The 13,370-nt window shown below is 59.9% G+C and overlaps 2 protein-coding genes across 2 annotated transcripts; both read right to left on the bottom strand.

Moving 5' to 3' along the window:
* Positions 1–1,207: 1,207 nt before the first annotated feature.
* Positions 1,208–2,920, bottom strand: D7B24_001735 (uncharacterized protein; the record flags this gene model as incomplete). The annotated part of the gene is made up of 2 exons (XM_028635956.1): positions 1,208–2,480; positions 2,586–2,920. 2 exons carry the CDS (start codon positions 2,918–2,920, stop codon positions 1,208–1,210), a joined length of 1,608 nt encoding a protein of 535 aa, XP_028491649.1.
* A 5,589-nt stretch (positions 2,921–8,509) lies between these two features.
* On the bottom strand, positions 8,510–12,737 carry D7B24_001734 (uncharacterized protein; the record flags this gene model as incomplete). The annotated part of the gene is made up of 4 exons (XM_028635955.1): positions 8,510–9,203; positions 9,255–12,274; positions 12,387–12,581; positions 12,726–12,737. 4 exons carry the CDS (start codon positions 12,735–12,737, stop codon positions 8,510–8,512), a joined length of 3,921 nt encoding a protein of 1,306 aa, XP_028491648.1.
* Positions 12,738–13,370: the final 633 nt, after the last annotated feature.

Below are 13,370 nucleotides of genomic sequence, written 5' to 3'. Positions count from 1 at the left end.
CCGCGGTCGAGCCCTCACTCTCGGGCTCGCAGGGCCAGCGCTGCCGTGTCGGCAAAACGAACACGCACGCCTCGCTGGAACGACGCGCGCCGAAAGTGACTTGTCCTGTTGGACAGTAGAGGCGCATGCCTGGCTCTCCAAGCTGACGCCCGTACCGCCACGTCAGAACGACCGGCAACCGACTTCTGGGGACCGCAATGCGCAGGCGCAGGAATGCTCGTCTTGACCTGACGAGTCAGCCTGAACGCAAACTCAGACTTGGAGACAATTCGAGTTGGCACGGCGAGGCGGCGAAGCGGCTGCAGGTCCTGCTGCTGCCACCATCTATCTTCCTAGACTACACCCATCACGGCACAATACCAGTGATCCCTAGACAAGGCGCCAAACTACCTGCCCGTTCAGTTCAAGTTTGACGACTGACCCAGCACTTTCTGACATGGCCAGGATAGAGCGACACCACCCAACCCAACCAACCCCTCACGGAAGTAGACACGGCAAACAACGGCACAAATTGTGCCTAACTAGTTCTCCTTCAAGAGCCACCCGGCTGGGCAGCACACTCGGGTCACCGTGGCAGTCCACATTGCATCGCTCAGAGGCACTTTGTTCATTAAAGTGAGGCAACAGTGGCAGCGAACGCACCACCGCCGACCGAGCTAGTAAAAATAGGGGTGGCCAGCTACTGCCGTAGCCAGCGCTGTACAAACATGTGGCGTCGCAACCGTGCGCCGGGGTATATGCTGTGAAATGACGAATGATAAAAAGAACAACAAAATGCAGTGATGGGGCCAGACGAGGCCCAGCCGTGAACCCTTCAAAACCAAAACCAGACCCCAACAGTGAATGGCTGGCGGTTCATCTGGACCTCCGATCCAGCCTGCAACTCCCTCGACACCTTGCCCACCCCCCGCCAGGACCCAGAAACCCATGTCGTGAAAAAAGAGTCAATAATCACGACCGCCACCTGGCGTCATAACGCCGTTTCGAGGGTTCTAGCATCTAAACTCCTTCCGTAGCCCGGATATTTCCAAGGTGTCCTGCTGAGCCGTCATGATACATGGGCATAATTGATATACCTGGGATAAGTATGTTCTTTCTGATGTGTGTGTGTGTGTGTGTGTGTTCATATGCTGGTGTGTTCGTGTGCGCCTTCGTGTTGCGCACGACGAGACTATATGTTTTCATGCCAAGATACGTCCGAGGGGACTCATCTCAAAAGGCCACCAGGATCCATGAGCTGTGGACCCGAGGTAGAAGCCGGGTCGAATATGACCATGTCAGAATGACGGGATTGCGGTATGGGCTGCAATTCGGTGCCGCTTCTGGGCTTGTGCCGAGGGGGTTTGGCGCTTGAAGGCCCAAAGAGAACCCCCATGTCCTGAAGGAGTGCGGTTGAGCCACGCCGTTGGCCAGTAGAAGGGGCCGGCAGTGCCGGCGACGGCAGGCTATGCGAGGTGTTGGGCGATAGAGGATCCACGCTCGATATGAAGCTGTCGCGCCTGAAGCTGTCGCGCCTGAAGCTGTCGCGCCTGAAGCTGTCGCGTCCGTAGCCGGAGCTCGCCGGGTCCTGTCCTTCTTCCGAAAGGAGCCCTCCCACATCGAAAAAGGAGACTCTTCGAGGTGTTGTTGTCGAGTTGCTTCTGGAAGAATGCAGGTCACGGTTGATGAGAGGATCATCGCTTCGCTCACTTCTCTCTGCATGACTCCTCTGCCGTTCAGGAAAGTTCCAGTGTTTCAAGTCTTCGGCAAATCTCCGAGCCATGGGTGCTGGGGTGTATGCACCTCTCCTGACGACGCCGTCACCGTATTCGGGTATGTTCTGCAGGTCGGCGTCAACGCCCAGCCCGATGTCGCGGACGAGGTCCTCGTCACTGCCCCAATGACGGTGCAGCGTCGGACGACGGGACCGCGACGTGATCGTCCGCTCAAGGGAGTCGACAGCCACAGATCCATACTTGAACTTCTTCTTCTTGACACCCCTGTCACGGACGAATGACCCGAGAACAAGTGAGTTGGCGGCTGTGGTGGCGAACAAAAGTTCAACAGAAGCCATCAACGATCGCAGTTGCTGATTCCCGTGAGCGCGCAGAATATTCGGCACGCGATAGCACGTAACGACAACAACAGCCAGGCTCAGGGAGAAGAGAAGAGTGAGCTGGACCTTCTTCTTGAGGCCCAATTGGCTGCGAAGGACCATGGGAATGGGGAAAACGACAAGCAGTAGATCAGTAATGATGTTGCAGGTGGCCATTGTGATGAGCTGTGCGTAGCCCTGGCGACATTGACCACCAGGATCGGGCAGGACCTGCCAGTAATGGGCGAAAGGTTGGCACTCGGCAAAGTTGCTTATGAAGATGGCAATGAATGTTGCGATCAAGGCGACTCGAATGAAGAGCAGAGTCTGGCTGGCATAGCGCTCAGAGGTAGTTTCCGTCAAGCGCCGGAAATACTCTAGAATGGTGTCTTTAAGAATCCACAATCTGTAGAGACGGGTGGTTAGCGAAACCCACGTCCGAACATGTTTGTGTGGAGGCGGACGAAAAGGAACGAGGAGGCGAGCGCCAGATCAAGGCGCAGACACTTACGTTGCTGCATATAACAGTCGACTGGCGAGCACGAGACCGCTGGCGATCTGTCGTTGGCGATGTTGTTTCTCGGACAGCGTGACGCCCGTAAAGTCTGCATTGTTGGTTCCGTAGAGCAGGATAAAGTGCACACATCCCATCCTCAAATACATGGGGATCAGAGCCAGCGAAACGACCTTGTCTTCCCTAAACAGCTTCTCGGTTCGAATGAATCGACCGACAACGCGCAGAACGATGATGACGGTGCAAAAAATGGTGATCCACCAACACACAAGGAGCGTCGGTTTGTCCTGGTCGAAGGTGCGCAGTGTCGGGGGGTCCGAGTAGAGAGGCATCGTGGTTATTGTTGTCCACGCCCGTCGTCCTCCGCGGAGGTCACGACGAGCGAGGATGTCACTACTGTGCCGACTGTCGGCGAGGTCTGTCGGGCCTCAAATATCGTGGGACGGCTATTGGTGATGATCTTGGTATACGACAAAGAGATTTTTGCGACAGCGTGGCGGCGCTGGAGAGCCAGTCGCTCCGAGGGTCGATACTATGACGTTGGCGTGGTCCGTGGTATCGCGCAAGTGTCCGATTCGTAATCCCTATGGTTGTGGCGGAGGGAACAGTGCGACATTAGACAAAGACTGAGGTGGGTTCGGCGGAGTCGCGAGAGGCGGAGAGCGCAATCATCAAGACACGGCGGCACCGGCAGCAAAGGCGGTCGTCGTAAACAGCTTTCCGTTCGTGATCGTGAGGAACGAATGGCAGTGGTGGGTGGGAAGATGTGAGTGAAGGAGAGACGGGTGGGAAAGAGCCAGCCAGGCTGGTCGAGATATTGCAGCCGAGTGGAGGAGAGCGGGCGAGCGGTACTGTTACGGGGCCCTGTACTTCACCTGCAACCAACAGGCGAGGTCTTCGGAGGGTCTTGGCAAGATGCTTACCACCTAGATGAGGATGCTCTTGTCTAGCGGCGTCTGCGGGGGGGGGTGGGCGGAAGGGAGGGGGCTGGATGAGCCAGAGGTTGATCCTGGATGGGGGGCGTCCAGCAGATTGGGGCATCAAAAAACCCTGTCACTTGGGACGGGGGGGGGGAGCTCGAGCCATTGGCCCCGAGGCGAGAAGAAGGGAGGTCAGTAGAGGGGTGTGTGGGATCTCGGTGGTAGGGTGTGCGCGTGGAATTCCCTGGTGCGCAGCGAGCGCATCTTTCAGCGCGCGACCTGTGGGCGATTGCGAATGAACAGTCGTCGGTGCGAGAGTAACAAGATAAAGCCCCGAAGGATTCGGACCGCGCACTCGAAAGATGAGACGATAAGGAAGCAACATGCCGCAGCAGTGGGCAGTAGAAGTAGCAAATGCCAGAGTGTTTCACAGCGTGCGATAAGATTCGGTAGTCGACAGACACCTTCTTCAAGGCTGTCTCGCGATGTGGCTGCTTTGCATGCCCCATTTCCCGCGACATTGTCTTGGTCGGCACACAGGTATCGTGAAGAGGCAAAGATGGAGGGCACAGCAACCATGCATGACGAGACTGACTGCAGATTCTGGGCCCAGGCCCAGGCCCGCCGACAAGAACCACCACCCACGAGGGCTCAGTCTCAAATGCGGCCAGTCCAGTCCATCTCGAGAAATCAACCACATCTCAGAAGGCGGGCTAGGAGTTAGTGACGGGCGGGACCTTTATTTTGGTGCTGGCGTGTCAAACGGCAGAGACCGGATGACAGATAAGAAAGTGGGCGGTTGGTCAGGCAGTCTGTGTTTTGGTGGTCCTCTCTCTGTGCGTCTATGTCTGTGGTATCTACGGCAAGGCAGATAGGTAGTGGCCGATCCGCTGTAGGCGTCGCCTTGGTGCCAGAGGTAAGATATGCTAGGCAGGCAAACACCGCACGTCCTCATTCCCAGCGATGCGTATCAGTGGAGGCGGACGTCTTGGCCCTTAAGGAATTCTGGGAATTCGACCAGACGCGATTCGTCGAGCTCAGAAGCAAACGATACCCATTGCTGCTCGATTGACCCCTCTTCTCCGACGAGTCGATTTTACTGACAGGGACTCGACATCTCGTTTCTCCGTCGGTCCTCTCTTTGCTTGGTGTCGAGCCCGAGGCAGAGCCGTCAACTAACCCTTCGGCGGCGGGCCCAACCAGAACCAGGACCAGGACCAGGACCTCAACGACCACAGATAAGGTGGCGGAAGGAGACAGGCCAGCGTTGACAAGATTGGTGGAGCGCCCGTTGACGACCGACTGGAGACACCCCCTGCCCCCCTCGATATCCACTTGGCCATCTGCCTCACCTGTCTGCGCGTGGTGTCCCCGCCGGCCTAGGCTTGATCACTTGGGTACTAGGGTCCCCGTATCTGTGCAGTGCAGAGAGGGAACTTTGCCTCTTTCAGGTCGAACGACGGGTCCGAATCACTGCGGGCGACAGTGAACAGTGTGCGAAAGACGGTCGGGCAGAAAGGGAGATGCTGTGAGGCATGTACGTCGTCTGCCTTGTGGGTGAGACTATGTGCCGAGGAACCGGCGGAAAAGCTCTTGAAAGCAATCAACTGTGACAAGAGTGGGAAACAGTACCGTGGTAACCGCGATGAGATGGCAAGTTGCCCGAGATGACTGACGGGTACTGACGAAGACGGCGCCGAGGATACATAGACCGAGGTGGGCGGGCACACTGGCCAACAGGTAGCAGAATGGCAGCAAGGATCTGACAGGGGAACCCCCCCCCCCGTTCTAGAGCTGAGTGGGATCCGATGTCGGTTCACGCGGCGACGATGACCGTGGGGGAGGACGAGAAGGAAGGGGAACAACCAAAGGCTGAGCTGCAGGTCTTCCTTACGACCATGCTGTACTGCTTCGTGTTTCCAGCACGCCTTGCCACGCTGACACTTCACGGACCATCGTGTCAGGTCCGTGACTTTGGTGGTGAGGCGACGCTCGATGCTTGCCAATGAAGCCCGACCAAGCGGCACACAACACTAAGGGACTAGCGAAGGTGAAAAGCCAAGCTGCGCGACCTGCTTTTAGACTCTGCTACCATGCAAGGTGATCCGGCGGTTCGAAGGGGGAAGATTGGGTTGGCTGCGTTGATCCTAGTTTGGGAGTCGGTCTGCAGCGTAGCGCCCAGGAGCAGTTAGTTGCTGCGAACCACTATCAGATTCGTTCGGTTTGCTGACGGCTCGCTGAGGGCACCAGTCGGTGCATGGATCTGACTGGAGACCGGCAGAGTCGATTGGCCTGCGAAGGCGATGATGAAGAACACACAGCTTGGAGATGAATCAACAGTAGCGTCAGGGACTCCCAGTGTCCCAGCAGGGAGGAAGACTAGGAGGGAAGGACGTTTGTAGGACGATGGGTGTCGGTGGGTGGACGGCGTACAGAAGATGGGGATGGAGGCATATGGCGTGGCGTGGCGGAGAGGGGAGGAGCGGCAGGGGGGATAAACGGCAGGGTCTTTCGTACAGTGCATTCATCGTTGCCAGTCACACGCTGTTGAAGACGGGCTGAGCACAAGACCATCCCCCGCCAACTTGGCAGGACGCCAGAGGCGCTGGAGCCAGCCTCGGGCCTCTGTCGAGAACTGCCATGGAGGCGTCAGCGAATGGCACCGCAGGCGATGGGGCAGGGGACCTCCTCCTACTGTTACCCCAGCCATGTGCAGACGACTGCAGACTGTGTCTCCACCTCCTCTGATCTCTCTGACCAGTCATAGCAGGGAAAACACGAGCTCTGGGCGGTGTCGTGCTTTGGGTTGGGGGGACAAGGACCAGCTGGTGCTCTGTTCATTTCGCTGCCGATGTCGTCGCGCTTGCCTCCACTCCTGGTCCCCTGTTCCTGCCTGCGTCCGCCTGTCTATCTTCCTGCCTGCTCCTTTGGTGCCGCCTGCCTTGCCTGCCTGCCTACCTGCCACACACACCGCTGTGATCACGCGACATGCTCCTTCGTTCGCTTGGGTCGTTTGGGGTTGGCAAGAAGGGGAAAAGCGCGCATCTGTCTCTCGCTTGCATGTGAGAGGCTCCCCCAGACAGAAGCTTGTCCGATTCATTTCCTGGAGACGGTGGCTTGCAGTGCAACGTGAGCACGCCATGGTCTCTCTGCCTGGGTGATGCCCACACGCCAAGGGGGAGGGGGAACCTGGGAAAGGCCCATACTTGTTATCTGGGTGGCTGACTGTTGGACTGTGTGTTGAGTCTTGAGCGAACGACGCCATGGGAGCACCTGCCAGGCAAACAAGCGGCAGCTTCTTTCCCGTTCGCACCTGTGCGCTGGCTCGACACCCTCTCTCACCACCAAAAAGACGCACGTCCTCGGAAGCTGACTGCTCAAAGAGTGCCTGACAGCCCGCCAATTGAGTGTCGCGCCTGCCTGGATTGGCCGCCGGGTAGTCCCTTCTTCCCGTACAGCCCCCAAAAATTTACGGCAAGACCACGCTGGTTGGGCCACACTTTCCCCTCAATCGAGGTACTCCTGCCTCTCCATTAGCGGCACCACAGCCAACCACCAAAGTACCTCGTCGTACCTGTTGAATGCCATCTCGCCATCCGCAATGTCTCTGCTGCGAAGTGACACACTTGATAAATCCCATCTCGTCTCCAAAACATGGCATCTCCGTGGAATGTTTTGAATTGATTTGTGTTCACGTTCGACAGAGTCCGATCGCCGCACCCAAGTCGAGCTCAACTGCCTTCCGAGAACGAGGCGCCCCAAGACACCCATTGCGCACCAGGTCGATTCCTGAACCTTATCCTGCCGCTCGAGCCTCGCGAAGCCCAAACACCAGTAGCCGAATGAGAGCCCAAAGCCGCCGGTGACATTCGAGGTCCAGTCACACCACGCAGTCGCATCTACTACGTCCCAGGTGACAGGCTGCCAGACTGGCTGACAGGCAGACCTTCATAAGAAACAGCAATGGGCCTCTAAGCATGAGCCAGCGAAAGGTCCCGGTACCCTGGCCCTGTGAACCAGCCACCTCCTGCATCACGATCAGCCTCGTTGTGAATGCAATACTCTCTGCCGGCAAATGCCTCTATCGCCCTGCATCCGCCAAGAACTTGCCGTGTCCTCCTCCCCCCCTGCATGAGGTGCGCCATGGCATCATTCGCATTGTACTGCGGCGCTATGTGAGGCAACATCGAAAAGGTTGTTGGAGCAGCTTCAACGCCCCGGTGGTGGTGGCAGCTGGTGGAATGGAAACTTCGGCTCATCGACGATCTCTGATTGCCCATTCCGAGGATGAGACCGCTCTACTGTCGTCTGCGTCACTGTTGCTTCAAGTTCAGCATACGGCACTCTCAGAGGCTGAGCAGCCGCTGGATGCCAAGCTCGTCGATTACCCTTCAAACCTCCCTTGGGTGTCGCTTTAACTCTGACCATCAGAGCGCGATGTGGCATCACAACCATCCTGCAAGTCGGGGGCGACTTCGCACTCTCACATCCCGTCCTTCAGTCCCACCCCCAAGTGACTGAAGCATCATCCGCTTGCTTTTTTTCTGTATTGTTCCTAGCCTCCTCACCACCATGAGGAGACCCTGCTGATCTTCCCGTCCCCTAGTGGGGGTCGTGGGCCATCGCTGCTGCTGACCTTCCTGTATGGGAAGGCCAACGACGACATGCTGCAGCTAGGTGTCGCGACAGAGCTCGCCATCGGGACCGAGCATCCTCACCCCATCTTTGGCTGTGGAATGAGCCAGACAGCTAGCTCGGAAGGATCGACAGCAACACTTTCCACGATTGTCGCAGATGTTGTAGTAAGCCAACTAACGAGGGAGAGGCATGTCTAGACGGCGGCGCCACACAATGCGCTTCAGCAACAAGACGAGACAAGAGGCTGCGCCAGCACGCGGGAGTGACGCCACTTGACAATTTGTATCACTGATTTGGCTTCTTCCATGCTTTCTCGATGCATCCTCTCCCTGTCGGTTTCGAAGTCTTACTGCGACAACATTGTTAGGCGAGACCAAGCACTGACACGACGCTTCTGATGGCCCCCTTGTCCGCCCGGCCCCAGTCTACACTCTTGAGCCTGGACCCAGCCTCATCGTTACAAAACAGCTGCCATAATTCGTCAACGACCAGACTCCGTACTCGCGGCCAGGGATGGAACATAAGGGCTCCCAGCCGCTTCCGCGCTTCTCGCGCCGCAGCCTCTGCGTGATCCTCGAACATGGCAACACAGCCGTACACGTGTATACAGGCCTCCAGCTTCCGGATGCTCCCCGTCTTATACCCTGCCTTCTGCACCAGGAGACAAAGCCTCTTGGGATCGACGCCCCGGCACCCGGCAAATAGACCCGCACGGTATAGAAACGCGACGATTTCCAGTGTCGGCACTAATACCCTGTCCTGGCCTTGCCGCGATGATAGGTTACGAACAAGAGCCATGCACACATCATCTCGATTAGCCGGCGCGATGCTGCAGTACTCGGTGAGAGCGGCACGCGCCGCGATGACAAGGTCCTCGTTGCCCGTGTCCGCAGAAGTGACATAGCCCGCGAGGAGCTCTGCCATCCACGCACCGGGGTCGGCCCTGGCTAGTTCCATGATCAAAGGGTGGATGTATTCATCTTGCGCGTAGAGAGTCAACAGTGCAAGGAGATAGGGGCGTGATGAAAACGTAAGCTTAGTGAACCACACGGCGTAGCTATAGAATGTGTCAGTGACCATGAGATAAGGGTGGTGAGATATGACGGACCTGGGCGTCAAGGTAAGCGACAGCACGGCTTGTGCCTCGGTACGGACGCGATCCAGTTTCTCCGCGGCCAGGCGCAGAACGTTGAGGTAGAGCTTCGACACGGCAGCCCTCAAGCACTCTTGCTGTCTCGTAGAGCCGCCCGACTGCAGCGAACGCCAGATGCACCTTGTTGCGCGCAAAGCGCCCAATCGCACATGCGAGCCTACATCGCCCCGCGCAGTAGTTGTGTAGTCGTTGAGGCCCTGAGCCAGCAGGTCAAGGAACGCCGGGGCGCCGTCTTGCAGCACGACGCTCTCTGTGAGGCTCTGCAGGATGGCCACCCTCGTGTCAATGTCCTTGTCGCTCGCCCAGCGCGACAGGATGGCGTCCGTGGTCATATCGCTTTCGGGAGTGTCGGCAGTGTCGGAAGTGCAAACCCTGGTCGCCGTTGTTGTCAGGGGGTGGGCCATGGTCAGGGCTGCAAAGTAGCCGTGGTCCGAGGTTGTCCGGGATGTAGGCTTCTGGCGAGTCGTCGCGGCCCACTGCGTGACGATGCGATTTCGCTCTGCGGGTTCTGAGAAGGCAAGGAGCACGAGGGCCGCTTCCGCGGCGGCGGCAATGGCAGACTTTTCGGGGCGGCTGAGGCCTGCCGAGATGGTGGCTTCGAAATGGCGGACGAGTGCTTTCACTTGACTCGGGATCTCTGGCAGGGCGTCAACGGCGGCGACGATTTGGAGCAAATCTTGCGTGCTGTCCGGTGACACGATCTCGAAGCCGGGGCGGAGCAGCTGCAGGCCGGTCGGCGTCGTGTTAGCAGCAGCGCCGAGGCACGCGGCCTGCAGCACGGGCAGCGAGGCGATGATGAGGCGGTTCGCGGCCTCAGCAACGAGTTCTGGGCGACGGTAGGTCGCCTGGTTGACGGCCTGAAGTATGTCGGTCACCTCGCGAACGACGCGTTGCGCGACGGACATATCGTCGGCAGACAGCCCGTCCTCTGGCGCGCCGACGAGGCTCGGAAACTTGTCGAGCACGGATGCCAGGCAGAGGAGCAGGCCATGCCGCTCCTCGACCTGTCTGTTCTGCAGGCCGCTGAGTCGCTCGAGCACCATCTTGGCCGAGACTTGGAACTGCGTGCGTTCCTTCTCTTGGCCGCTCGACAGCTCGCGCGTCAGCGTGCCAAAGGAGGCGCCGGCAACGCGCCTGGCACCGGCGTCCGGGTCGCCGACGCCGCGCCAGTCGAGGAGGCCCCGCAGGAGGGCGCGGCCGTAGACGGGACTCAGCTTGGCCGCCTTGAGGGCGCCTTCGTGGAGGGCGCGGGCGCGCAGGGCGACGGCGTGGTAGTCGACGGTCTGGACGAGCCAGATGCCCTTGTCGACGGTGTCGGGGTGGCGGCCGATGAGCTCCTGGAGGGCGGCGGAGGCGCCGCGGCGGATATTGCCGGCGGGGTCGAGGGACGCCGTCACTGTCAGCTCGGTGGCGAGACGCTGGAGGATGGAGGGGGGGGAAGAAGAAGAAGTCGTTTCGCCGGCGGGGACGGCCAGCAGCTCGGCGGTGGTGTAGCGGCGCGCGAGGGCCCAGATGCCGAAGCAGGCGGCGTCGCGGACGTTGGCGCCGACGGAGCTGCCAGAGGTGCTGCGCTTCTCAAAGGCGAGGGCCAGCAAGAGCGCGGCGATGATGGCGGGCAGCTGGCGGGCGGGCGGGGACCGGCGGTAGAGGAGGTGGGACAAGGTCAGGGTGAGGCCGTGCCACTCGAGGGGGTCGACGGCGGACAGGTCGCGGACGGGCTCGGCGGTGCCGATGGCGGAGACGGCCCAGAGGACGTTGCGGTTGAGGGCATCGAGGACAGCATCGACCACCTCGTCGGCCATGTCGGGGTTGAGCTTGAGCGTGATGACGCTGAGGGCCTTGGAAGCGGCGAGGCGGACGGGCGTGTCGTTGTCGGCGAGACGTTCCAAGAGGTAGCCGATGGCGAGCTCGACGAGGTCGATGGCCGGGTGGGGCTCTCGGTCTCTGCACTGGTGGCGGCCGCCGCCGCCGAGGAGGAGGACGGCGATGGAGCGGATGACTTTGATGACCATCTTGCGGGCGACGGCGTAGGCGCGGATGGAGGCGGCGATGGGCGAGTCGGCCTCGGAGACGGCGTGGACGACGGCAAAGATGGCGGACAGCGAGGCGTCCATGTCGGACGTGTTGACGGAGGCACGGAGCACGCCGGCGAGGAAGGAGAGAACGCCAATGTAGAAGTAGGGCTGGTGCTCGGGGGCATGAGGGCTGCCGTCGTCGTCGTCATCGTCGTCGTCGTCATCGCCGGCCGTCTTGGTTGCCGCGACGTCCCGTGGGCGCAGGGAGGCGAGGGCCCAGCTGACGAGGGCATCCAGCACACCGAGCGACTGCATGTCGCGGCGCATGGACAGGCGGACGAGGAGGTGGCGCGCGCCGTCGCGCTCCTTGCCGGGCGAGGCGAGATACTTGACAGCCAGGGGCAGCACGCGCGTGGTGATGGCGGGCAGGCCCGGGGGCCAGGCGAAGCCGGGCAGCGGCACGAGGGCGGCGGCGGCGGGGTCGTCGGCGGGGTCGGCCGAGGAGATGGTCGACAGGTCAAAGGGGGCGAGCAGCAGCTGGGCGAGCCAGAGGAGCACGAGATAGCGCTCCTCCCAGATCCAGTCGCGCTGGGAGGGCTCGGCGGCGGCGGCGTGGGCGCGGACAGAGTCGGTCAGGGCGAGGAGCGAGGGTCTGGCGGCCCTGCGCTCGGCAGACTCGAGGGCCGCCAGCAGGGGCTCGAGGTGGCGGGCCTCGACGGGCAGGAAGCGCAGGATGACGGCGGCGCCGCGGATCTTGGTCAGGGTGTAGACGAGGCGGGCAATGGCGGCGGGCAGGGGCTCGAGCAGCTGGGCTCGTGCGCTGGGCGCGGCGGACGACGGTCTCGTCAGGCGGCCGGCCTGCGTGTAGAGGTTCTCCAGGTACGAGGCGGCGAGGAGGGGCAGCCATTTCGGCAGATGGGGATCGAGGAGCTGCGGTAGTTCTTGAAAGGGGTCGAGAAGCTATGGCCGTGCGTTTGGTCAGTTCTCGGGTTTCAGTCTCCTGTCACCTGGAAGGCTGGAAGGGGGGGAAACAATCTTGATCGGAACAAGGATTCAGCTCAGGCTCACGCACGGTGGATGTGAGCCTCGCCGTCTCGCTGATGCGGACGCGGGTGCGCAGCTCGCCGTTGGGTTTGCGCAGAAAGGGCGTCAGCGAGCGATCAAAGTCGGCTATGAGATCACTGGACGCCTTTTGGAGCTTGACGTCGCGATCATCCTCTGGTGCGTCCTCCATCGTCGGGTCCCGGTCCTGGTCCCGGTTCTGGTTCTGGTTCTGGTTCTGGTTCTGGTTCTGGTCCTGGTCGTAGATGGGGAACAGCGCCAGGCGAGGATTTCGAAAGAACGAGCGGGGATGTCACTATCATTTATTTGTCAGCTCGGGGTCTCGGAGACAAGGGTCTTTTGGACGAACATGAACGCTCATGTCTGTGTAGCGGCGAGGGCTCTGCCGTATGGGATGCTGCCCTGAACGGATGATGTGGTGGTATGTTCGTGAGGAGGCTGTCATGAGGAAGATGGGTGTGTCGTTGGAGTTGGTCGTTGAGAGTGAGAGCGATTCGGGGGGGCTCCGGTGACAGTGTATGGACTGGTAGAGCACGGTGACTGCACACAGTACCACCACAGCACATTCATGACATGTGATGGGGACGATGAGAGCGAAGGAGATGATGAACGCATCAAACGATCAGCAATGAACCAGAGTTGGAAGAGCAGAGGAGCACTTCTCCCAGCTGTCGCGAACAGAGAGAGCACCCATCCCCTCTCCCCGCCACGCATCAAACACGAGCACTCCAGATTGTCACGGATGCATCATCGGCAGCCAAAACTACCATGTGAGAACGCCGACTGCTCATTTCCCTGCTATATACATCTTGCCAGGTATGTCAAAAGAGAACCCCCGAAAACACCAGATTTTGTTGTAGTTTTGACTCCAGAAACGACCGCGCCTAGTCGCTGCCCGGCGTGGGCGCATCCTCAATCGCCTCATCCATCGCCGCCTCGTCTCCGTTCTCCTGCGTCTCCATCTCCTGCGTCTCGTTCTGCTGCTGCTGCTGCT

Source organism: Verticillium nonalfalfae (assembly GCF_003724135.2).
Source record: "Verticillium nonalfalfae strain VnAa140/NRRL 66861 chromosome Unknown scaffold_138, whole genome shotgun sequence".
In the NCBI taxonomy this organism is placed as follows: Eukaryota; Fungi; Ascomycota; class Sordariomycetes; order Glomerellales; family Plectosphaerellaceae; genus Verticillium; species Verticillium nonalfalfae.
This window is presented reverse-complemented; position numbering and strand designations above follow the sequence as displayed.